At 50.0% G+C, this 27,236-nt stretch overlaps 1 protein-coding gene across 1 annotated transcript in view; it reads right to left on the bottom strand.

Annotated features, from left to right (window-relative positions):
- Positions 1 to 27,236, bottom strand: part of tmem214 (transmembrane protein 214) — a 102,959-nt gene that overhangs the window by 49,368 nt on the left and 26,355 nt on the right. Inside the window, 1 exon segment of the mRNA XM_072498936.1 lies at positions 10,791 to 10,873. Coding sequence (XP_072355037.1) covers positions 10,791 to 10,873 — 83 coding nt within the window.

The raw sequence follows: 27,236 nt of genomic DNA on the forward strand, positions 1-27,236 counted from the left end.
GCTCGAGAAGGCAAAATGTCAGGATAGTGGGCCTACCAGAGGGGATCGAGGGTAGAAACCCCACGACATGCGTGGCCGAGATGCTGGGCAACTTAGTGAGGAGGAAAACCTTTCCCAACCCACCAGAAATGGACAGAGCGCACCGGTCGCTGTACCCGAAGCCCAAGGTCCACTCGAGAGCAGTTATAGCTAAACTGGTAACCGGTACCAAGACAGGGAAACAATCCTGCGCTGGGTCAGGAAAACCAGAACCTGCAAATGGGAAGGACACTCCATTAGAATTTACGAGGACATTGGGGCAGACCTATCCAGGAGACAGACCGAATTCAACAGAGCGAAAGCAGCTCTTCACAAGAGCAACATGCGTTTTGGTATGCTGTACCCAGCAAAACTCTGGGTCACATACCAAGAAAGAGAATACTTCTTCACAGCCCCCGCCGAAGCAAACAAGTTTGTCGAGGAACACGGGCTGGAAAACCAGCAGCTAGGGTAGGAATAAGGGGCCCCTGGCGAGGGGCATCAACATGCCGAATTGGGGGGGGGGGGGGGGAACGCCAGGCCCCCCCGCCCCCGCGAGCACACCCTGAACAAAGAGCAAACCACTGCCCGAGGGACCACTGCAGGTGGGAGACCAGGCCCCAACATGAGGGAACGAGAGTAGTGGAGAAGGGAGAGCAAGCAAGAGGAGTGCAGGGTAGGAAATGAAATGAAAAGAAAAACGCTTATTGTCACAAGTAGGCTTCAAATGAAGTTACTGTGAAAAGCCCCTAGTCGCCACATTCCGGCGCCTGTTCGGGGAGGCTGGTACGGGAATCTAACCGTGCTGCTGGCCTGCCTTGGTTTGCATTAAAAGCCAGCGATTTAGCCCAGTGTGCTAAACCAGCTCCAGGATAGGGGAAGAGCGGGCAGAAAACTGCAGAGGCCGGGCAGGGGAGAAGCGAGACAGTAACTCCCGAGAGGGGGACCACCGTACTAGCAGGAAAGCTAGCGCCGGGGGCATGCAACAAAGCCGGGAGAGGAAACTCAGAGGCGGGAGAGGAAACGGGGATAGGAACAGGGGAAAGAGAGACAAAGGAGGGGTACATGGGAGAGGGGGGGGGGAAATGGAGAGGGGGGCGTGGAAAGAGGATAAAGGGAGGGAGAGACCGGGGAGCGGGGGGGACACAGGGAAGGAGGGACAAACAAGGCTAGAAAAGGAATAGGGCTACAAAATGCCACAACCAAGGGCTCGAAACAAGGAATCGCTGCAAGCACCCTCCCAGTACGGTCTCTGGGCGAAGGGAGACCCCAGAGTGCAGGGGACTACCCGCGTGGCGGACGCACAGTGGGCGGCCATGTCGGGTGCCCCCGGGACAAAGGGAAACCCCGGAGCGCAGGGACCCGACCGCATGGAGAGCGCAGTGACAGCGGCCATCCTGGACGGCCCCCTAACAAAGGGGGACCCCGGAGGGCTGTGGCGCGTCCACCAGGTAAGTATGGTTAATCCCACAGGAGCGAAGTGGCAGAGGCCCCCCACCAGGATAGTCACCTGGAACACAAGGGGACTCAATGGCCCAGTGAAGAGATCCAGAGTCCACACCCACCTAGGAAATATGAGCGCCGACATTGTCTTCCTCCAAGAGACACACCTGAGAGAGCAGGACCGACTGAGAGTATGAAAGGGCTGTTTGGGACAAACCTACCATTCCTGCTACGGGACAAGGGCCAGGGTGGTGGCAATACTGATTGGCAAGAGGACGATGCTTAGGGCGACAAAGACGGTTACGGACCCAGGGAGACGGCATGTCATGGTCAGTGGGGCCCTGGATGGGGCACAGGTAGTACTAGTTAACATGTACGCACCCAACTGGGCCGACATGAGCTTCATCAAGAAGACCATGGCAGAAATCCCTGACATAGCGACGCATCGAATAATCATGGCGGGGAGACTTCAACTGTGTACAGGTCCCAAAGGCAGACAGATCAAACCCCAAAACGGGGAAAACCTCAAGCATGGCAAGGGAACTCAGTCACTTTCCGGAGCAGATGGGAGTGTTGGACCCCTGGAGGTTTGCTCACCCAGGGGAGAAGGAGTTCTCCCCAGTACACAACGGATACACCAGAATTGACTTCTTTGTGGTGGGGAAAACGGTGCTTCCGGGATAGACAAAGTGGAATACTCCGCAATTGTGATATCAGACCACACTCCACAATACATAGATGGGAGGCTGGAGACGGGCAGGGCCCAATGCCTCACATGGAGGTTGGACGTTGCCCTACTAGCTGACAAGGCCTTCGATGAAAGGATATCACGGGCCATAGCAGAGTACACAGAGAACAACCAGAATGAGGAGGTCTCACCCTCCACGTTCTGGGAAGCACTTAAAGGCCGTACTAAGAGGGGAAACCATCGCTTTCAAAGCGCGAAGAGGTAGGGAGGAAAGGGCAGCGAGGCAGCAGCTGGTCGACTCCATACTGGAGGTAGACCTTAAAAACTCCGAGGCCCCGACCGTAGAGCTCCTGGCGGAGAGGAAAGAGCTACAAAGGAACATTGATCTGCTCTCCACCAGAAAAGCAGTGCACCAACTCCGCCAGGCACGTGGGGCCCTATACGAACACTGAGACAAAGCCAGCCGCCTGCTGGCACACCAGCTAAGAAAGCAGGCAGCCACCAGAGAAATTGCACAAATCAGGGATACCAGAGGCACGTTAGAAACAGAACCAGAAAAGATCAAAAAAACCTTCAAGGCCTTCTACCAAGGGCTGTACACCTCAGAGCCCCCAATGGGGGAGTCCGGGATGAAACGGTTCCTTGATGGACTGGACATTCCAGTCGTGGGGGAGGGCAGAAAACGGGGCTTGGAAGCACCACTAGCACTGGGATAGATCATGGACAGCATTACCTCCATGCAGGTGGGGAAGGCGCCGGGACCAGATGGGTTCCCGGCAGACTTCTACAGAAAAGTTGCGACAGCACTGGCCCCGCAGCTGTGGGAGATGTTCACAGACTCGCTAGATAGGGGCACACTGCCACCCACGCTAGCACAGGCCTCAATCTCACTGATACCCAAGAAAGACAAAGACCCAACGGAATGTGGGTCACACAGACCCATCTCACTGCTGAACGCGGATGCCAAAATACTGGCCAAAATCCTAGCCAAAAGGCTTGAAGACTGTGTACCTGAGGCGGTCGCAGAGGACCAGACAGGCTTTGTCAAAGGTAGACAGCTTACCTCGAACATCAGGCGCCTGCTGAACGTGACAATGAGCCCCTCCGGGGAGAGAACACCAGGGGTGATAGTCTCCCTAGACGCAGAAAAGGCCTTCGACAGAGTCAAATGGAAATACCTCAGAGGTACTGGAGCGGTTCGGGCTTGGAACAGGGTTTACCTCCTGGGTAAAGCTCCTATACAACACCCCCATGGCGAGCGTATGGACCAACAATACCAACTCCCGATACTTCCAGCTGCACAGGGGCACCAGACAAGGATGCCCACTGTCCCCGCTGCTGTTCGCTCTCACGATCAAACCACTAGCAATCGCGCTCAGAGCAGCAAAAAGCTGGAGGGGGATCCAAAGGGGAGACAGAGAGCACACAGTCTCACTCTATGCAGATCACCTGCTCCTCTACATTTTGGACCCACAGAGCAGCATGGACGGAATCATCGCGCTCCTGAAAGAGTTTGGCGCCTTCTCGGGCTACAAACTCAACATGAGCAAAAGCAAGCTCTTCCCAGTACACCCAGAAGTAGGGGGGGGGGCAGCACTAAAGGGACTGCCGTTTAAACAAGCCCGACACAAATTCCGCTACCTGGGGATCCAAATAGCCCATGACTGGAAAGGGATCCACAAATGGAACCTCACCAGTCTGACGGAGGAAGTAAAAAAGGACCTGCAAAGATGGAACTCACTCCAACTCTCCCTCACGGTGAGAGTCCATGCGATCAAAATGAACGTATTGCCCAGGTACCTCTTCCTACTTAGAGCCATTCCGATGTAAATCCCCAAGGCCTTTTTCAAAGGGCAGGACAGACGGACAGTCAGGGACCTATACACGGATGGCAGGATCGCAACACTGGACGAACTGACAGAGAAATTCCAGCTAGCCAGGGGGAACGAGCTAAGATATCTACAGCTCAAACACTCCCTACGAAAGGAGACAAGGACGTATCCACAACCGCCACACCAGACATTACTGGAAGAACTACTGGACGCAAGCATACTAGATAATGGAAACTGTAGTGACATGTATGACCGACTGATAGAAAGGGCCGACACCGTACTGGACGCAACAAGAAAGAAATGGGAGGACCACCTGCGGATTGAGGTAGGGTGGGGACTCTGGAGCGAAGCACTGCATAGGGTCAACTCCACCTCCACGTGCGCAAGGCTCAGCCTGACGCAGCTAGAAGTGGTACATAGAGCTCACTTAACAAGAAAACGTAAGAGTAGGTTCTTCCCGGAGGTGGAGGATAGATATGAACGGTGCCAAGAAGGCCCGGCCAACCACGCCCACATGTTCTGGTGTTGCCCCAGACTTGCTGGGTACTGGACAGCCTTCTTCGAGGAAATGTCCAAAGTGGTGGGGATGAGGGTGAAGCCATGCCCGAAAGTGGCGGTCTTCGGGGTTTCAGGCCAGCCAGATCTATACCTTGGGGGGGGGGGGGGGGGAAGAAAGAGACAGCTAAACCCAAGATGAAAGAAAGGCGAGCCTCAGGAGGGAAGAGACTAGTAACAAGAGAGGAGAACCAGGGAGGTTGGGGGGGGGAAAGAGAGAGAAGAGGAGGCAGGGAAATGAGAGCCAGAAGGCAGGCACGGAATACAATAACGAACTTGGCATCTCCAGGAGCAGCGAACGAGGAGAATAAAGACAGGAGGAACGGCAGAAGCGGAGGTGAACGTGAGACGGCAGTGTGAAATGTCCGGAAGAAGCAAGCGACGACACCAACACCAAACCCATTCGAGTATTGCCCACTGTAATTGTTTCTCCGGTACCCAAATGTATATTTACCTCCCCAGTCTCCAACCTCCCCCTCCCCCCCTCTCCCCCCCCCCTTGTTATTGTATTTTTTTAATTATTTATTATTTTATTTGGTATGTTTGGATGTATATACATGTTCAAAAACCCAATAAAAAACATTTATTTAAAAAAAAGAAATAGGCCATCAGGTCCAAGATATTGGTCAGCCTTTCATTCTTTTTTTAAATTTTTAAAAAATTCTCCTTTTTCACGTTTTCTCCCACATTTACACCCATCAACAATAAACAATAATCAACAAGATAAGTCAATCCCCATAATAACAACGATCCCATCCGCCCACCAACCCCCAAGCCTCAACCCGCCTGTTTACATAAACAAATGACAAAAAGGAATCAGGGATTACCCGCAGTCACCCTTAATCTTACACAGCTCCACGCCCCCCCCACCCCGGGCAAAGTCTCCAGCTCCTCCCGTCCAATGCCTCTTGTAAAACTCCTCCTCCCAACCTCGGTTCCCTCCCCCCAACTTCCCACCCCGGCTAGACCACTCGGACCCTGTTCTGCCAGGCTCCGATGGTCGCAGCCCCTCCCCCACCTCACTCCCGTTCACTGGCCGGCTTAAACCAGCCAGCATGGAAGCCCCCGCCCGGGTCCCTTTCCCCCTTGCCCGGCCCTAGGAAAGCCCAAAGATCCGCTTTCAAACCCCGCATATCCACCTACACCCCAAAGAGCCCTCCTTTCGAGTGAAAGTCCCATCACTTCCCTTGTCCAAATATATGCAACATTGGCTCCTTTAGCCTCTACACCCACGCACAGTGATACAAAAAAAGAAGAAAATACAGTCATGAGGTTACATCGGCACATGACCATTCCTCAATTTGTCAGTTCTGCCACAGTCCTTCTGCCTTCGCAAACTCCTCCGCTGCTTCCGCCGTTCCAAAATAAAAGTCAGAGGTTAAAAGTCACCCTCAGCTTCGCTGGATATACAATGCCGCACTGCACCTTACCAATGTACAGTGCCCTCTTCACCCGGTTGAAGGCAGCCCGCCTCCTCGCCAGCTCCACCGTAAAGTCCTGGAATACACGTATGCCAGCTCCAGCCCACTGCACCACTCACTTCTGCTTGGCCCAGCTCAGGACCTTCTCCTTCACACTGTACCTACGGAAGCACAGAGTCACTGCCCTTGGCGGCTCACTCGCCTTTGGTACAGGCCTCCATGACAGATGAGCCCGATCCAGTTCATATCGGGAGGGGTCCTCCCTCAATAGTTTTGCCAGCATCGCGGCAAAATACTCAGTCAGCTTCGGTCCTTCAACTCCTTCGGGCAGCCCCACGACCCTCAAATTCTGTCGCCTGGATCTGTTTTCCAGATCTTCCATTTTTCCTCGCAGATTCTTGTTCGTGTCCATCACCTTCCGCATCTCCTTCCCCATCGAGGCAAGTTGATCACCGTGCTGCAATACCGTCTCCTCCACTTCCTTCAGCACCTCCCCTTGCTCTCGCACCTCCGCCACTGCGCTCACCACCGCCGTCTTCACCGGGGAAACCGCCTCCTCCACCAGCACATTCAAAACCTCCCTCATCTCCTTCCTCACCATCTCCATGCATTTCTCAATCTGCGCCAACTGCGTTTGGAATTCCGCAGCCATCACCTTAGTTATTTCTTCAGCCGTAAGCACTGCGGCCTCCCCTGGTGCTCCAGCCTCCATTTTCTTTGTTGACCCCGCGGTGACCTTTCCACTCTCCAATGGACTGTCAGCCGCTTTTTTCCCGGCCGTTTTTTGGTGTTTTTCGACATCCTTCTTCTCCTTGCGCTGTCTCCCGACTTTTACTGCCGTCGCTGGCCCTAGGACCGGACGTTACTCCCCAAAAATGCCGTTCCCGAACGGGAGCCCTCCAATGTGCGGCTGCCTCCCGCCCGCCGTCACTGGAAGTCTGTCAGCCTTTCATTCTAATAGTTTTCTCAGTTTCTTCTCCTGAATTATGATCCTCTCCTTCTAAGGGACCAATGCTCACTCAGTTCTTATGCCTTTTAAATAGTTGATACTCACTGGCATTATACCTCTGGCCAGCCCTTTCTCATTCCAATATCTTCCTTTTTTTTGTCATTCTTTGTTGGTTTCTAAAATTTGTCCACTTCCTTAGTTAGCCACTTATTACTACTATAAAATGTATACAAGTACAGCCCAGGTGAAATAAACTGAAACAAAGGCTAGCCACACAAATCATTCTAATGGGTCACAAGCTTATAAAAACCTGGCAGTGTCAGTATCGTATGAACAATACCCCAGCAGTTCTGTTATCCAACGTTTTTTCATTTACACTGAAGAATGATAACGGCCACATTGGTGTAGCAAACAGTTTAATCTACACTTTAAAAACTTGTATTCCATCTTTCTCTAGTATTTGCTATGCTATTAATCCAACTCGAACAGGACATTTTATTCCTTTTCATGAATTATTGTAACGTCACATAATTCAGATAAAATAATTCGCCTGGTTAACCAGAACTTGCCATTTGCATGGAATATAACATAGGAAAATGTGTGAAGTTATGCACTTAGGAAAATAAAAACAGCTGAATAGTATTTAAATGGAGAAAGACTGCAGAAAGTTGTGCACTGGGGATTTAGGGATCCTTGTGCATGAATCACAAAATGCTAACAAACATGTTCAGCAAATAATAGGGAAGGCAAATGGAATGTTGGCCTTTATTTAAAAGGGAATGGAGTATAAAAATAAGGAAGTTTTGCTAAAACTATACCAGGCACCAGTTAGGCACACCTGGAATACTGAACGTTTTGGTCCCCTTATCCAAGGAACGATATACTGGCATTGGAGGCAGAAGGTTCACAGGTTGATCCCAGGTATGGAGGGACTTTGAGAGGTTGAGTAGACTGGGCCTGTACTCATCGGTGTTTAAAAGAATGAAAGGCAGTCCTTACTGAAACAGAAGATTCTCAGGGGGCTTGACAGGATAGATGCGGAGAGGTTGTTTCCCCTTGTGGAAGAGTCTAGGACCGGAGTGAGTAGTCTCAGACTAAGCAGTCACCTATTTAAGACAGAGAGGAGGAATTTCTTCTGAAGGTAATGAATCTGTAGAATTTTCGCTCAAGAGGGCTGTAGAGGCTGGGTCATTCTGTTCAAGGTGGAGATAGACATATTTTTACATCAGTAAGGGAATCAAGGGCTATGGGGAATAAAGATGGGTAAGTGGAATTGAGGATATCAGATCAGTCATGGTCTAATTGAATGGCAGAGCAGACCCAATGGGCCAAGTGGCCTACTTCTGCTCCTGTGTCAATGTGTGCAGGCAACCTTTTAGAATATAAATTTTAAATATCAAATACATTTTTTGGAGCTAGTGAGGGAAGGGTTAAATGGAATACATTCTGACAGTAAAGAACCTCAGCCATTGGGAGCACACAAAACATCTGCAGGCAGTAGCCAAGATTCCCCATCACCAGCCCACTTAAACCATACCTTACCGCCCACTCAAATCTATCCCTTACCACTATACTCAAATAAAATTCCGAAAAATCACATCCTGCAGATGAAATTGCTTAATTACACTTGGCTTAAGGAGCAATTCTCCTACCTGCATCTTAAATTTGCCCAACTGACTTTTTAAAAAAAAAGTATTTTGTTACAAACATGTGTCAAAAAAGGTTACAGCACATAAACACCCCGAGAAACATCCTTCCCAACATTCAACTATACAGTTTGTACAACGCCCCCCCCGCCCCCCGGCCCATTACTGCCTGGCAATTGTCGCGCAATGTCTGTTTGGAATGCTTCCTCTGATCTTCGGGTAAGCGGTTTCCAAGGCGGCCTTCAGTACGCGCGACAACGCAGATTCGCCGAGCAGAAACTTATAGCCAGGTTCCACACACAAGTGCGGCCTCAACCGGGACCTGGGATTCATGTTGCATTACATTCACCCCCCCCACCATCAGGCCTCGGCTTGCAAAATCCTACCAAATGTCCTGGCTTGAGAGAATTCACACCTCTTTGACCTGTGATTATCCCTCTCTCCAGTTGCTCCGTCTGGACCTGTAGACTTAATTACTTGCAAAGACTCGCATTCAAAGTATCGTCTTGCATTTTCTATATACATATTTCTGGGACCCACCTCTTCATTCACCTGAGGAAGGAGCAGTGCTCCGAAAGCTAGTGATTTGAAACAAACCTGTTGGACTTTAACCTGGTGTTGGAAGACTTCTTGTTGAACCCTGTGCGCTGTTTTGCCAACTCGGCTCCAATATCCTGACCAGGTGCGCTTCTCCCTGGCCCAATGCAAGATCTTCTATTTCTCCATGAATTTTTGGAGTCTCACGATCACCGCCCGTGGCATTTCCCCAGCTCTAGGCTTCTGCCTCAGGGACCTGTGCGCTCTGTCTACTTCAGGGGCCCTATCTAGCACCCCCTCCGCCAGCATCTTCGAGACGTACCTCGTGGCACTCACACCTTCCTCTCCTTCAGGCAGGCACACTATTCGCAGGTTCTGACTTTGAGGTGTTCTCCTGCTCCTCCACTTTTGCCCCCAACTTTTTGCAAAGGTCTCCCAAAAGCCCCACCTCCGCCTCCAGTGCCACAACACTATCGCTGTGGTCTGAGATCACTCCTTCGACCTCTTGGATTTGTGACCCCTGCACCTCCAAGCACTTCTCCACCCATGCCATCGAGCTCTTCAGGGGTGTCACAGCTCCTTCTATGGCCTTCGAGCGATCCTCCCGCATCTCCTTCCTCTGCTGGCGGAATTCCTCCTAAATGAAAGCCATCAATCGCTCCATCTGGGGCTTTCCACCTTGCACCAGCCCTTCCCCCTCGGCCATCCTTATACCGGCTGCTGCGCCACAGGTTTCCTCCAACTCTTTGGCCAGGTCTCGCACAGTCTTCTGCTGGGTTTGGTAGCCAGCAGACATACCACTCCTGGGGGAAACTAATTCTCCGACCTTCAAGTACACCTTTTTAGCAAAATTACACCCAAAACCAGGTAAAGAAAGCCTTTTCTATGCCTTCGAGCAGGAGCTACCCTGTGTGCGACCAATCACACCATGGCCGCCACCGGAGGTCTGCCCAACTAACATTAATGGACTGCTTACAACCTCCCCCCCCCGCCCCCCCCCCAAAGTTTCCAGCCCCGGCACCAATGGTGTACTTAATCAGCACTGTTGCGCTGAAAGATATTCTTGTAAGCTAAGCATTATTGTTTGCCCAGGAATGTTTTATACCTGTAGCAGGATGTCACAGTAGGAAAAAAAAACATTTTGCCCTGCATAAAATAGGGCCAATTTCTGTAGGGGAATAGCATATTTAAAGTTAATTTCAACCCAAACCAGATTTTTACTTTCCTCTATCTCAAAAGTGTGGCCAGCCTTGGTCTCATTGCACATACTTCAAAACTGATTATGCCAGACTGTTTATCAGTCCAGAGACTTTTCAAGTAGACAAAAAAAAACACATCTCCAATGGGAGCAGAGCTTGGATAAGTGTCAAAGGAAAGTGAGCCATCAGGTGACTAAAAGACTATAGTCTAGATTATTAGCATCAAATGGTTAAAATTTCAATTCTGACCGTTAAGAAATGGTGAGAAAAGTAATGGGAGGAGCAGCCCACTGGTACCCCCAGTTACCGGTTACACATTGCCTCACCCACAAGATCAGTAAAAGGTTTTGCATGTTTAGAAGCATCTCGTCTCACCCACAAGGTTAGTAAAAGGTTTTGCACGTTTAGAAGCATCTTAAGTACAAGCTATCAGCTGCCACTTGTACACACTTACATCACAAAATATAAAACCAAGCTGTAATATTTTGTACAGTGTGCTTACCTTTCCAAGATTCATTGTCCCAATTTTAGGTTTGTCTAGCAATATAGCCTGAATACAAATTCTGTAGCCATGCAGGGATTCACCTGAAAAAAAGAACCCAAAATGTTTGATATACATTTGAACGTGCCTTCCTTTGGCCATATACATTACCAGGTTTCTCATCAGTGCTGAAGTCTGTGGAACAATATGTTTTCACCTTCCAAACCCACAACCACCTAGAAGGACAAGAGCAGCAGATACCCAGAAACCCCAGCACTTGGAGGTTCCCCTCCAAGTCACTCACCACCCAGACTTGGAAATATACCACCGTCCCTTCACTGTCACTGGATCAAAATGCTGGAACTCCCTCCCGACCAGCAGACTGTACCTGCACCTCAGGGACTACAGTGGTTCAAGAAAGTAGCTCACCACCACCTTCTGAAGGGCACTAGGGGTGGGCAATAAATACTGGCCGAGCTAACGACACCCACATACCATAAATTAATTTTTTTTTAAATAAACACAGGTCCTGCTTCATTATTTATCAGTAAAACAGAATCAAATGAATGACTGCAAAATGTTACAGGAGGGGAACACGACAAATATCCTGCCAACTTGAATTTACAGAAGACAAATTAAGCAGTGAAACATGATGCTTACAAGCTATAAGCTACCCTACAGCTAATGAATTGGGTGAAAGTTCTGCAGTCCTGAAAAGTAGTAGACAAACGCAAACAGGAAAATCTGTCCCTTTTCTCAATAATAGCAGAGTCCAGGACATGGAATGCAACTGGCAAGGGTGAAACATTCAGAAGGAACCAAGGACACTGTTGCTAAGTTTGCAGATAATACAAAATATGCAGAGGGACAGGTAGTATTGAGGAAACAAGGGGGCTGCAGAAGGACTTGGGTAGGCTAGGAGAGTGGGCAAAGAAGTGGCAGATTGTATGGAAAAGTGTGAGGTTATGCACTTTTATGAGAAGAATGGAGGCAAACTATTTTTTTTTTTTTTTTTAAAAGGGAAAAGGCTTAGGAAATCAGAAGCACAAAGTTAGGAGTCCTATAAGGTTAAATGCAGGTTCAGGCAGCAGGAGGAAGGCAAATGCAATGTTAGCATTCACGTTGAGAGGGCTAGAACACAAGAGCAGAGCCTGCAGAAGGCTCTGGTCAGACCCCATTTGGAGTATCGTGAGCAGTTTTGGGCTCCGTATCCAAGGATGTGCTAGCCTTGGAAATGGTCAAGAAGGTTCACAAGAACGATCCCTGGAATGAAGAGCTCGTCATATGAGGAGTGTTTGAGGATGCTGGTTCTATACTCATTGAGTTCAGAGTGGTGGTGGGGGGGGGGGGGGGGGGGGGCTGGACCTTGGATCTTATTGAAACCTACAGGAGAGAGAGAGAGAGAGAGGCCAAGATAGATTGGACGTGGAGACGTTTGGACGTGGAGAGAATGTTTTTACTAGTAGGAAAAACTAGAACCAGAGGGCACAATCTCAGACTGAAGGGACATTCCTTTAAAACAGAGATGAGGAGGAATTTCTCCAGCCAGGGTGGTGAATCTGTGAAACTCTTTGCCGCAGAAGGCAGTGGAGGCCAAATCACTGAGTGTCTTAAAGACAGAGATAGATAGATTCGAGATTAATATGGGGATCAGGGGTTATGGGGAGAAAGCAGGAGATGGGGATGAGAAACATATCAGCCATGATTGATTGGCAGAGCATACCTGATGGGCCGAATGGCCTAATTCTGCTCCTATGTCTTGTGGTTTTATTTCTTTTTTTTTATTAAATATTTTATTGAAAATTTTTGGTCAACCAACACAGTACATTGTGCATCCTTTACACAATATTATAACAACACAAATAACAATGACCTATTTTATAAACAAAAAATGAATAAATAATAAATAACAAAAATGAAAACTAGCCCTAATTGGCAACTGCCTTGTCACAAGTAACACTCTCCAAAAATATAATTTAACAGTCCAATATATAATTATCTGTAGCAACGACCTATACATATTATACAGTATATATTAACAACCCTGAGAGTCCTTCTGGTTCCTCCCCCCCCCCCCCCCCCGATCCTGGGCTGCTGCTGCCGCCTTCTTTTTTCCATTCCGTCTATCTTTCTGCGAGGTGTTCGACGAACGGTTGCCACCGCCTGGTGAACCCTTGAGCCGACCCCCTTAGAACGAACTTAATCCGCTCTAGCTTTATAAACCCCGCCATGTCATTTATCCAGGTCTCCACCCCCGGGGGCTTGGCTTCTTTCCACATTAGCAATATCCTGCGCCGGGCTACTAGGGACGCAAAGGCCAAAACATCGGCCTCTCTCGCCTCCTGCACTCCCGGCTCTTGTGCAACCCCAAATATAGCCAACCCCCAGCTTGGTTCGACCCGGACTCCTACTACTTTTGAAAGCAGCTTTGTCACCCCCATCCAAAACCCCTGTAGTGCCGGGCATGACCAAAACATATGGGTATGATTCGCTGGGCTTCTCGAGCACCTCGCACACCTATCCTCCACCCCAAAAAATTTACTGAGCCGTGCTCCAGTCATATGTGCCCTGTGTAATACCTTAAACTGAATCAGGCTTAGCCTGGCACACGAGGACGACGAGTTTACCCTGCTTAGGGCATCTGCCCACAGCCCCTCCTCGATCTCCTCCCCCAGCTCTTCTTCCCATTTCCCTTTTAGTTCATCTACCATAGTCTCCCCTTCGTCCCTCATTTCCCTATATATATCTGACACCTTACCATCCCCCACCCATGTCTTTGAGATCACTCTGTCCTGCACCTCTTGTGTCGGGAGCTGCGGGAATTCCCTCACCTGTTGCCTCGCAAAAGCCCTCAGTTGCATATACCTGAATGCATTCCCTTGGGGCAACCCATATTTCTCGGTCAGCGCTCCCAGACTCGCGAACTTCCCATCCACAAACAGATCTTTCAGTTGCGTTATTCCTGCTCTTTGCCACATTCCATATCCCCCATCCATTCCCCCGGGGCAAACCTATGGTTGTTTCTTATCGGGGACCCCCCCAAGGCTCCAGTCTTTCCCCTATGCCGTCTCCACTGTCCCCAAATCTTCAGTGTAGCCACCACCACCGGGCTTGTGGTGTAGTTCCTCGGTGAGAACGGCAATGGGGCTGTCACCATAGCCTGTAGGCTAGTCCCCCTACAGGACGCCCTCTCTAATCTCTTCCACGCCGCTCCCTCCTCCTCTCCCATCCACTTACTCACCATTGAAATATTAGCGGCCCAATAATACTCACTTAGGCTCGGTAGTGCCAGCCCCCCCCTATCCCTGCTACGCTGTAAGAATCCCTTCCTCACTCTCGGGGTCTTCCCGGCCCACACAAAACCCATGATGCTCTTTTCAATCCTTTTAAAAAAAGCCTTCGTGATCACCACCGGGAGGCACTGAAACACAAAGAGGAATCTCGGGAGGACCACCATCTTAACCGCCTGCACCCTCCCTGCCAGTGACAGGGATACCATATCCCATCTCTTGAAATCCTCCTCCATCTGTTCCACCAACCACGTTAAATTTAACCTATGCAATGTGCCCCAATTCTTAGCTATCTGGATCCCCAGGTAACGAAAGTCCCTTGTTACCTTCCTCAACGGTAGGTCCTCTATTTCTCTACTCCGCTCCCCTGGATGCACCACAAACAACTCACTTTTCCCCATGTTCAATTTATACCCTGAAAAATCCCCAAACTCCCCAAGTATCCGCATTATTTCTGGCATCCCCTCCGCCGGGTCTGCCACGTATAGTAGCAAAGCGTCCGCATACAAAGATACCCGGTGTTCTTCTCCTCCCCTAAGTACTCCCCTCCCCTTCTTGGAACCCCTCAACGCTATCGCCAGGGGCTCAATCGCCAGTGCAAACAATAATGGGGACAGAGGGCATCCCTGCCTTGTCCCTCTATGGAGCCGAAAATATGCAGATCCCTGTCCATTCGTGACCACGCTCGCCACTGGGGCCCGATACAACAGCTGCACCCATCTAACATACCCCTCTCCAAAACCAAATCTCCTCAACACCTCCCACAAATAATCCCACTCCACTCTATCAAATGCTTTCTCGGCATCCATCGCCACTACTATCTCCGTTTCTCCCTCTGGTGGGGCCATCATCATTACCCCTAACAACCTCCGTATATTCGTGTTCAGCTGTCTCCCCTTCACAAACCCAGTTTGGTCCTCGTGGACCACCCCCGGGACACATTCTTCTATTCTCATTGCCATTACCTTGGCCAGGATCTTGGCATCTACATTTAGGAGGGAAATAGGTCTATAGGACCCGCATTGTAGCGGGTCCTTTTCCTTCTTTAAGAGAAGCGATATCGTTGCTTCAGACATAGTCGGGGGCAGTTGTCCCCTTTCCTTTGCCTCATTAAAGGTCCTCGTCAGTGCCGGGGCGAGCAAGTCCACATATTTTCTATAGAATTCGACTGGGAATCCATCCGGTCCCGGGGCCTTTCCCGCCTGCATGCTCCTAATTCCTTTCACCACTTCTTCTACCTCTATCTGTGCTCCCAGTCCCACCCTTTCCTGCTCTTCCACCTTGGGAAATTCCAGCCGATCCAAGAAGCCCATCATTCTCTCCCTCCCATCCGGGGGTTGAGCTTCATATAATTTTTTATAAAATGTCTTGAACACTCCATTCACTCTCTACGCTCCCCGCTCCATCTCTCCTTCCTCATCCCTCACTCCCCCTATTTCCCCTCGCTGCTCCCCTTTTCCTCAATTGGTGTGCCAGCAACCTGCTCGCCTTCTCCCCATATTCGTACTGTACACCCTGTGCCTTCCTCCATTGTGCCTCTGCAGTGCCCGTAGTCAGCAAGTCAAATTCTACATGTAGCCTTTGCCTTTCCCTGTACAGTCCCTCCTCCGGTGCTTCCGCATATTGTCTGTCCACCCTCAAAAGTTCTTGCAGCAACCGCTCCCGTTCCTTACTCTCCTGCTTCCCTTTATGTGCCCTTATTGATATCAGCTCCCCTCTAACCACCGCCTTCAACGCCTCCCAGACCACTCCCACCTGGACCTCCCCATTATCATTGAGTTCCAAGTACTTTTCAATGCACCCCCTCACCCTTAGACACACCCCCTCATCTGCCATTAGTCCCATGTCCATTCTCCAGGGTGGGCGCCCTCCTGTTTCCTCCCCTATCTCCAAGTCCACCCAGTGTGGAGCGTGATCCGAAATGGCTATAGCCGTATACTCCGTTCCCCTCACCTTCGGGATCAACGCCCTTCCCAGCACAAAAAAGTCTATTCGCGAGTAGACTTTATGGACATAGGAGAAAAACGAGAACTCCTTACTCCTAGGTCTGCTAAATCTCCACGGGTCTACACCTCCCATCTGCTCCATAAAATCTTTAAGTACCTTGGCTGCTGCCGGCCTCCTTCCAGTCCTGGACTTCGACCTATCCAGCCCTGGTTCCAACACCGTATTAAAATCTCCCCCCATTATCAGCTTTCCCATCTCTAGGTCCGGAATGCGTCCTAGCATCCGCCTCATAAAATTGGCATCATCCCAGTTCGGGGCATATAAGTTTACCAAAACCACCGTCTCCCCCTGTAGTTTGCCACTCACCATCACGTATCTGCCCCCGTTATCCGCCACTATAGTCTTTGCCTCGAACATTACCCGCTTCCCCACTAATATAGCCACCCCCCTGTTTTTCGCATCTAGCCCCGAATGGAACACCTGCCCCACCCATCCTTTGCGTAGCCTAACCTGGTCTATCAGTTTCAGGTGCGGTTCCTGTAACATAACCACATCTGCCTTAAGTTTCTTAAGGTGTGCGAGTACCCGTGCCCTCTTTATCGGCCCGTTCAGCCCTCTCACGTTCCACGTGATCAGCCGAGTTGGGGGGCTTCCTACCCCCCCCCCCCTTGTCGATTAGCTATCCCCTTTTTCCAGCTCCTCACCCGGTTCCCACGCAGCTGTATCTCCCCCAGGCGGTGACCCCCGCCCATCCTCTCCCATACCAGCTCCCCCCTCTCCCCAGCAGCAGCAACCCAGTAATTCCCCCCTCCCACCCCCCCCGATAGATCCCACGTTAGCGTAATTACTCCCCCCATGTTGCTCCCAGAAGTCAGCAAACTCTGGCCGACCTCGGCTTCCCCCCGTGACCTCGGCTCGCACCGTGCGACGCCCCCTCCTTCCTGCTTCTCTATTCCCGCCATGATTATCATAGCGCCCTGGGCCCCGCCCCCAATGGCCAACGCCCCATCTCCTCCACCTCCCCTCCTCCCCCCATCACCACCTGTGGGAGAGAGAAAAGTTACCACATCGCAGGATTAGTACATAAAACTCCTCTTTCCCCCCTTTTTAACCCCTCTCTTTGCCCCCCACATTCGCCCCACCATTTTGTTCAAACGTTCTTTTTAATAACCCGCTCATTCCAGTTTTTCTTCCACAATAAAAGTCCACACTTCATCCGCCGTCTCAAAGTAGTGGTGCCTCCCTCGATATGTGACCCACAGTCTTGCCGGTTGCAGCATTCCAAATTTTATCTTCTTTTTATGAAGCACCGCCTTGGCCCGATTAAAGCTCGCCCTCCTTCTCGCCACCTCCGCACTCCAGTCTTGATAAACCCGGATCACCGCGTTCTCCCATTTACTGCTCCGAGTTTTCTTCGCCCATCTAAGGACCATTTCTCTATCCTTAAAACGGAGGAATCTCACCACTATGGCTCTGGGAATTTCTCCTGCTCTCGGTCCTCGCGCCATCACTCGGTATGCTCCCTCCACCTCCAACGGACCTGCCGGGGCCTCCGCTCCCATTAACGAGTGCAGCATCGTGCTCACATATGCCCCGACGTCCACTCCCTCCACACCTTCAGGAAGACCAAGAATCCTCAGGTTGTTCCTCCTTGCGTTGTTTTCCAGTGCCTCCAACCTTTCCACACATCGTTTCTGATGTGCCTCCTGCGTCTCCGTCTTCACCACCAGGCCCTGTATGTCGTCCTCATTCTCGGCTGCCTTTGCCTTCACGACCCGAAGCTCCCGCTCCTGGGTCTTTTGTTCCTCCTTTAGCCCTTCGATCGCCTGTAGTATCGGGGCCAACAGCTCTTTCTTCATTTCCTTTTTGATCTCTTTCACACAGCATTTCAAGAACTCTTGTTGTTCAGGGCCCCATGTTAAACTGCCACCTTCCGACGCCATCTTGGTTTTTGCTTGCCTTCCTTGCCGCTGTTCTAAAGGATCCACTGCAACCCGGCCACTTTCTCCTCCTTTTTCCATCCGTATCCAGGGGGGATTCCCTTCTGGTTTACCGCACAGTGTTTTTAGCCGTCAAAATTGCCGTTGGGGCTCCTATCAAGAGCCCAAAAGTCCATTTCACCGGGAGCTGCCGAAACGTGCGACTCAGCTGGTCATCGCCGCACCCGGAAGTCTGTGGTTTTATTTCTAACCAACTTCAGCCAGAAGTGCAAAGTAAATGTTGCTTCCCAGCCTCTTTAGAAGGATCACACTATGACATCTCATTTTCCAGCTGATTAGACTCACTTCATGTAAGTCCACAGGGACCCCCAAACCACCCAGCTGCTATCAAGGACCAGTGATTCAGAACTCGGCACTCTTCCAGTACAGCTACAACACTGAACAGTGCCTTTTGGCCAATGGTGCTTGTGACAGATCATTGAAAAAGCGGTCGGATTAGCCCCATGCCCCTCTCCCATAAGCTTGCTTTTTTTAAAAAACCAAGATGTGGAGATGCTGGCATTGGACTGGGGTGAGCACAGTAAGAAGCCTTACATTACCAGGTTAACAGTAAGAAGTCTTACAACAAAAGTCCAACAGGTTTGTTTCGAATCACTAGCTTTCGGAGCACTGCTCCTTCCTCAGGTGAATGAAGAGGTGGGTTCCAGAAAGCTATATATAGACAAAGTCAATGATGCAAGACGATGCTTTGAATGAGAGACTTTGCAGGTAATTAACGTGCAGGGCAGCACGGTAGAATAGTGGTAAGCACAGTTGCTTCACAGCTCCAGGGTCCCAGGTTCGATTCCCAACAGGGTCACTGTTGTGTGGAGTTTGCACGTTCTCCCAGTGTCTGCATGGGTTTCCGCCGGGTGCTCCGGTTTCCTCCCACAGTACAAAGATGTGCGGGTTAGGTGGATTGGCCATGCTAAATTGCCCTCAAGTGTCCAAAAAATGTTAAGTGGGGGTTATTGGGTTATGGTGATAGAGTAGATACGTGGGCTTCAGTAGGGTGCTCTTTGTAAGGGCCGGTGCAGATTCGATGGGCTGAATGGCCTCCTTTTGCGCTGTAAATTCTATGATTCTTTGATTAAGTCTTTACAGGTCCAGACGGAGCAACTGGAGAGAGGGATAGTCACAGGTTAAAGAGGTGTGAATTGTCTCAAGCCAGGACAGTTCGTAAGATTTCGCAAGTCCAGGCCAGATGGTGGAGGGGTGAATGTAATGCAACATGAATCCAAGGTCCCGGTTGAGGTCGTACTCATGTGTGCAGAACTTGGCTACAAGTTTCTGCTCGGCGATTCTGCGGTGTTGCGCGCCCTGAAGGCCGTCTTGGAGAACGCTTACCGGAAGATCAGAGGCTATCAAGCAGCACCTGCTCACTGACACGATGTGGCCAGAACCATTCAGCCCCAGACTTCATTAATGACCTAGGTTCAAACATTTATATGTGCAGAAGGTGAAAGTAGGTGCCCTAAGAAGCCAGAGTAAAATTGAAATGAAAGCCCTCCACTGACTGGAGCTAAACGTTTCCCCAAAGGAAGATAGAAAGAAGTCAATCATCTCAGCAGAAGTTGCTCAAAACAGTGTGCCAAGTCCAACTATCTTCAATTGCTTTACCAATGCCCTTCCCCTCCACCACAAGGACAAATGTGGAGTGGTTCACTTTTAATTACACAGCATTCAGCTCTATTTGCAATTCCTTAGGTAACGAAACAGTGCATTGAAGCAAGTCTTGGACAATATCCAAACTTATGCTGAAAACGACACGTAACATTTGCACAACACAAACTCCAGGTACCACCTGCTCCAATTTGAGCCGAACTACCACATCTTGACATTCGGTGTCATTACCAATGTAGAGTTTCACATTAACTTATGGGGTTGATCGACTTCCGGGTGCGGCGATGACCAGCTAAGTCGCACGTTTCGGCAGCTCCCGTTGGAACGGACTTTTGGGCTCTTAATAGGAGCCCCAACAGCAATTTAAACGGCCAAAAACACTGTGCGGTAAACCAGAAGGGAATCCCCCCGGACACGCATGGAAAAGGGAGGGGATAGCGGCCAGATTACGGAGGATCCTCTGGAGCAGCGGCAAGGAAGGGAAGCTCAAAGCAAGATGGCGTCGGAAGGTGGCCGCTTGTTATGGGGCCCGGAGCAACAAGAGTTCATGCGGCGCTGTGTGGAAGAGCTGAAGAAGGAGTTGAAGAAGGAGCTGTTGGCCCCGATACTACAGGCGATTGAAGGGCTAAAGGAGGAGCAGAGGACCCAAGAGCTGGAGCTTCGGGTCGTGAAGGCAAAGACTGCTGAAAACAAAGATGAAATACAGGGCCTGGTGGTGAAGGCAGAAACGCACGAGGCACAGCACAAAAAGGTGTGTGGAGAGGTTGGAAGCACTGGAGAATAATTCGAGGAGGAAGAATTTAAGAGTCCTGGGTCTTCCCGAGGCGCAGAAGGGGCGGATGTCGGGACATATGTGAGCATGATGCTTCACTCGCTAATGGGATCGGAGGCCCCGACGGGCCCTTTGGAGGTGGAGGGAGCTTATCGAGTTCTGGCGCGAAGACCAAAGGCTGGAGAAATACCTCGAGCTACAGTGGTGAGGTTTCTCCGCTACAATGACAGAGAGACGGTCCTCAGATGGGTGAAGAAAACTCGGAGCTGTAGGTGGGAGAACGCGGTGATCCACGTATACCAGGATTGGAGTGCAGAGGTGGCGAGAAGGAGGGCAAGTTTCAATCGGGCTAAGGCGGTGCTTCACAAAAAGAAGGTTCAGTTTGGAATGTTGCAACCGGCGAGATTGTGGGTCACACATCAAGGGAAGCACCACTACTTTGAGACGGCAGAAGAGGCGTGGACATTCATTGTGGCCGAGAAGCTGGAATAGTCTGGCGAGAGAAAGAGCTTCTGGGACAAAGTGGTGGGGTGATTATGTGGGGCGAGGAAGGGGAGGGGATGATTTTTCAATTTGTTAATTCTGTGATCCTGTAACTTTTCTCTCCTCCCCATGTTGGGGGGGGGGGGGGGGGGGTATGAGGAACTGTGGGCGCCGGCCATTAGGGGCGGGGCTGAGTGGGAAACGCGGGCTTTGTTCCCGCGCTATGGTAATTGTGGCAGGAACAGGGACGCAGGAAGGAGGGGGCCTCGCACAGTGGGGGCCGAGGACAAGGGGGGAAGCCGAGGTCAGCCAGAGTTCGCTGACTTCTGGGAGCAACATGGGGGGTGCAACTACGCTAGAGGGGGATCTAGCGGAGGGGGGGGGGGTTAACTGGGTTGCTGCTGCTAAGGAGAAGGGGGAGCTGTTATGGGATGGGGTGGTCGAGGCGGGAGGGCACCGTCGGGGGGATATACGGGTACGTGGGAACCGGGTTAAAAAAGGGGATGGCTAGTCGACAAGGGGGGGGGGGGTGGGGGTAAAGAGCCCCCCAACCCGGCTGATCACGTGGAACTGGAGGGCTGAACGGGCTGATTAAAAGGGCACGGGTACTCGCACATCTAAAGAAATTAAAGGCAGATGTGGTTATGTTGCAGGAGACGCATCTGAAACTGATAGACCAGGTCAGACTACGTAAAGGATGGGTGGGGCAGGTGTTTCATTCGGGTTTAGATGCGAAGAATAGGGGGGTGGCTATCTTAGTGGGGAAAGGGGTACTGTTTGAGTCAAAGACCATAGTGGCGGATAGTGGGGTAGATATGTGATTGTGAGTGGCAGATTGCAAGGGGAGGCGGTGGTTCTGGTGAACGTATACGCCCCGAACTGGGATGATGCAAATTTTATGAGGCGCATGTTGGGACGTATCCCGGACCTGGAGGCGGGAAAGTTGGTAATGGGGGGAGACTTCAATGCGGTGCTTGATCCAGGGCTGGACCGGTCAAGGTCCAGGAGGAGGCCGGCAGCGGCCAGGGTGCTCAAGGACTTCATGGAGCAGATGGGAGGGGTAGACCGCTGGAGATTTAGTAGGCCTAGGAGTAAGGAGTTCTCATTTTTCTCCCATGTTCACAAAGTATACTCACGCAACAGTCACCATTACAGGTCCCGATCCCAAGCCCAAGAAACAAAACGGCTTCCCACAGCAAGCCGAGGGAGAAATTGCAAAAGTAATTCAAAGTTTACTAGACCAAGGTGTAATTCGGCCCGTAGCCTCAACAAACAATGCCCCAATTTGGCCTGTAAGGAAACCAGACGATTCATGGAGACTGACCGTTGATTACAGAGAACTTAATAAAGTAACTCCATTAGCAGCCCCCACCGTTGCCACGAGTTCAGAGACAATGCTGAAGCAGGGACTACAGTCAAGGTATTTTACGGTACTGGACATTAGCAATGGCTTCTGGTCCATTCCATTAGATAAGAATTGCCAATATAAATTTGCCTTCACGTTCCAAGTACAGCAATATACGTGGACATGCCTTCCGCAAGGTTTCCACAACTCCCCCTCCATTTTCCACTGACAATTGGCAAATGGATTATCCAAATTTTCCTGACCCGAATGCCTCATTCAGTACGTGGACGACTTGCTCCGACAAACTGATAGCAAGGAACAGCACATTTCACTTCTTTCCGAACTATGAGGTCTCCTACACTCAATTGGATGTAAAGTCAACCCGAAAAAGGCCCAAATCCTAAAAAGGTCTTTTATTTAGGCACAGTCATCACGCACGGAAAAAGAGAGCAAAAACAGATTGATTTGATTGTTAAATTGCCCTTGCCCCATAATGTCACTGCACTCTGCACTTTAGGACTGGTTGCTGTAGGAACCATATCGACGGTTTCGCCACCAACTTTCTGAGCTCCTAAAAAAGTACGCCCCTTGGGAATGGCTGCCACAGCATACGGATGCCATTGATACATTAAAACGCGCCCTAGGTACAGCCCTGCTTTGAAGGTACCAGACCCACACTCCCCATACGCCATAGAAGTTGCGACCACCGACCAAACCCTATTGGCCGTACTACTCCAAGAAAGGCATGATCGTTTAGGACCCGCAGCCTATGCCTCACGAGTTTTGGACCCAGTGGAGTAAGGATTTTCAGCCTGCGAAAGGCACTTGCTCGCAGTTTTTTGGGCTGTTCAGTACTTCGCATACATCACAGGCCTCAACCCCGTAATGATTTTAACCGAGCACACCCCAACGCAATTACGGTTAGATGGTAGATTAAAGGACAGTTCAGTTAGCCAGATTAGAGCAGCGCGCTGGACCCTACTCTGACAAGGAAGGGACATCACAGAAAAAAGGACAAAGACATACATTTTTAGCAGATAATTTGCAGTATGAAGGAACCCCACGAGTGTGAAATCATCGCAGCCAGGCACAACACAGGACCCTTTATTCCTAAATCACTATCCACAAAAGCAGGCATCAGACTGCAGAGAACCCAGCCCACGGATAAATCTTTAAAAATGTACGTAGCTGGCTCCTCCACCGTTGATAATGGAAAAAGGATTACAGGATGTGGTATATATGTGGAAGACGCGCACAGACGCGCATCAGAGGAGATATTGCTAAAATTACCAGGACATTTAGGATCGCAGGCAGCCGAGTTAGAAGCCATTACATACATAGTGCAGCACCCAGATTCTTTCCCGATCCCCGCAGATATATATTTGGACAGTTTATATGTCTGTAACAGTTTGACGGAATTCCTGCCCTTGTTGGAATCTAGAGGATTCATATCCGCCGACGGTAAACCCCTACCCTCAGCGTCATTATTGAAGCACATTCTTGAAACAGCTAAAGACCGCAAATATGCCATAATAAAAGTCAGAAGCCATCATCGTTCCTCCCCACCCGGTAACGTAAAAGCAGGCGCCCTAGCAAAAGCAGGATCACAACACTGTCACTTTTGGCAACCGCCACCCCCCCCCCCCCCCCCCCCCCCCTCGAGTGCCCCAGTACACGCAGTCCCGGTCTCACAGACGAATATCCAAGATTTAGCACAGACCCAAAAGGCAGACGACACTCTTCAGCAAATTATAAACGGTAACTTCCCAGCTCCCTACGACAAATTCAAGGACACACTGACGGTACAGGACGGAATTGTATTAAAAGAATGGAATTTAGGTGGTCCCCACCCAGGACAGGAACCAGATTATTTGTCAATTTCATGACGGACACAGACATCAGGGGCTAGAAACCACCATTGCCCACTTAAGACCTTTGTGCTGGTGGCCCGATTTAAAAGCAGACGTCACACATTATACTGAAAATTGGTTAATCTGCACTCAAAATAATCCAGACAGATACTCCCGGAAAGGTCAATTAAGACATACCCGCCTGTTAATGGCCCATGGACGAATTTACAGCTAGATTATATTGGTTCCCTCTCCCCCTGCAGAAATGGTCTTAAATATGTGTTGGTGGTGATCGACACCTTCACAAAATGGGTGGAAGCATTTCCCTCCAGGACAAACACGGCTACGGCAACAGCCAAGATTTTAACACAGCAAATATTTACACGCTGGGGTCTCCCCTGCAGCATTGAATCGGACGAAGGTTCACATTTTACAGGAAGAGTGATGCAGAATGTTTTGCCGATTTTTGGGATAAAACAAAAATTTCATATTGCCTATCACCCACAATCCAGCGGCATTGAGGAACGTACGAACAGAACCCTAAAAGCGACTATCAGGAAAATGGTGCAACAGCACAACACTACATGGGACACAGTTCTCCCATTTGCACTTATGTTTATTAGGAACCCGGTATCAAGTTCCACAGGATTCACCCCTCACACCCTTATGACCGGACGACCCATGAAAGGAACTGATTATTTATTAGGACTTGATTTGGCCAGCCCCACAGTCAAACAAACAAAGAACAAAGAAATGTACAGCACAGGAACAGGCCCTTCGGCCCTCCAAGCCCGTGCCGACCATGCTGCCCGACTAAACTACAATCTTCTACACTTCCTGGGTCCGTATCCCTCTATTCATGTATTTGTCAAGATGCCCCTTAAATGTCACTATCGTCCCTGCTTCCACCACCTCCTCCGGTAGCGAGTTCCAGGCACCCACTACCCTCTGCGTAAAAAACTTGCCTCGTACATCTACTCTAAACCTTGCACCTTAAACCTATGCCCCCTAGTAATTGATCCCTCTACCCTGGGGAAAAGCCTCTGACTATCCACTCTGTCTATGCCCCTCATAATTTTGTATACCTCTATCTATCAGGTCGCCCCTCAACCTCCTTCGTTCCAGTGAGAACAAACCGAGTTTATTCAACCGCTCCTCATAGCTAATGCCCTCCATACCAGGCAACATTCTGGTAAATCTCTTCTGCACCCTCTCTAAAGCCTCCACATCCTTCTGGTAGTGTGGCGACCAGAATTGAACACTATACTCCAAGTGTGGCCTAACTAAGGTTCTACACAGCTGCAACATGACTTGCCAATTCTTATACTCAATGCCCCGGCCAATGAAGGCAAGCATGCCGTATGCCTTCTTGACTACCTTCTCCACCTGTGTTGCCCCTTTCAATGACCTGTGGACCTGTACTCCTAGATCTCTCTGACTGTCAATACTCTTGATGGTTCTACCATTCACTGTATATTCCCTACCTGCATTAGACCTTCCAAAATGTATTACCTCACATTTGTCCGGATTAAACCCCATCTGCCATCTCTCCGCCTAAGTCTCCAAACAAACTAAATCCTGCTGTATCCTCCGACAGTCCTCATCGCTATCCACCAACCTTTGTGTCGTCTGCAAACTTACTAATCAGACCAGTTACATTTTCCTCCAAATCATTTATATATACTACAAAGAGCAAAGGTCCCAGCACTGATCCCTGTGGAACACCACTGGTCACAGCCCTCCAATGAGAAAAGCATCCTTCCATTGCTACTCTCTGCCTTCTATGGCCTAGCCAGTTCTGTATCCACCTTGCCAGCTCACCCCTGATCCCGTGTGACTTCACCTTTTGTGCTAGTCTACCATGAGGGACCTTGTCAAAAGGCCTTACTGAAGTCCATATAGACAACATCCACTGCCCTACCTGCATCAATCATCTTAGTGACCTCCTCGAAAAACTCTCAAGTTAGTGAGACATGACCTCCCCTTCACAAAACCGTGCTGCCTCTCACTAATACGTCCATTTGCTTCCAAATGGGAGTAGATCCTGTCTCGAAGAATTCTCTCCAGTAATTTCCCTACCACTGAAGTAAGGCTCACCGGCCTGTAGTTCCCGGGATTATCCTTGCTACCCTTCTTAAACAGAGGAACAACATTGGCTATTCTCCAGTCCTCCGGGACATCCCCTGAAGACAGCGAGGATCCAAAGATTTCTGTCAAGGCCTCAGCAATTTCCTCTCCAGCCTCCTTCAGTATTCTGGATTAGATCCCATCAGGCCCCGGGGACTTATCTACCTTAATATTTTTTAAGACACCCAACACCTCGTCTTTTTGGATCTCAATGTGACCCAGGCTATCTACACACCCTTCTCCAGACTCAACATCTACCAATTTCTTCTCTTTGGTGAATACTGATGCAAAGTGTTCATTTAGTACCTCGCCCATCTCCTCTGGCTTCACACATAGATTCCCTTGCCTATCCTTCAGTGGGCCAACCCTTTCCCTGGCTACCCTCTTGCTTTTTATGTACATGTAAAAAGCCTTGGGATTTTCCTTAACCCTATTTGCCAATGACTTTTCGTGACCCCTTCTAGCCCTCATGACTCCTTGCATAAGTTCCTTCCTACTTTCCTTATATTCCACGCAGGCTTTGTCTGTTCCCAGCCTTTTAGCCCTGACAAATGCCTCCTTTTTCTTTTTGACGGGGCCTACAATATCTCTCGTCATCCAAGGTTCCCGAAAATTGCCGTATTTATCCTTCTTCCTCACAGGAACATGCCGGTCCTGAATTCCTTTCAACTGCCACTTGAAAGCCTCCCACATGTCAGATGTTGATTTGCCCTCAAACATCCGCCCCCAATCTATGTTCTTCAGTTCCCGCCTAATATTGTTATAATTAGCCTTCCCCCCAATTTAGCACATTCATCCCAGGACCACTCTTATCCTTGTCCACCAGTACTTTAAAACTTACTGAATTGTGGTCACTGTTACCGAAATGCTTCCCTACTGAAACATCTACCACCTGGCCGGGCTCATTCCCCAATACCAGGTCCAGTACCGCCCCTTCCCTAGTTGGACTGTCTACATATTGTTTTAAGAAGCCCTCCTGGATGCTCCTTGCAAACTCCGCCCCGTCTAAGCCCCTGGCACTAAGTGAGTCCCAGTCAATATTGGGGAAGTT

This window comes from Scyliorhinus torazame, chromosome 4 (genome assembly GCF_047496885.1).
Source record: "Scyliorhinus torazame isolate Kashiwa2021f chromosome 4, sScyTor2.1, whole genome shotgun sequence".
In the NCBI taxonomy this organism is placed as follows: Eukaryota; Metazoa; Chordata; class Chondrichthyes; order Carcharhiniformes; family Scyliorhinidae; genus Scyliorhinus; species Scyliorhinus torazame.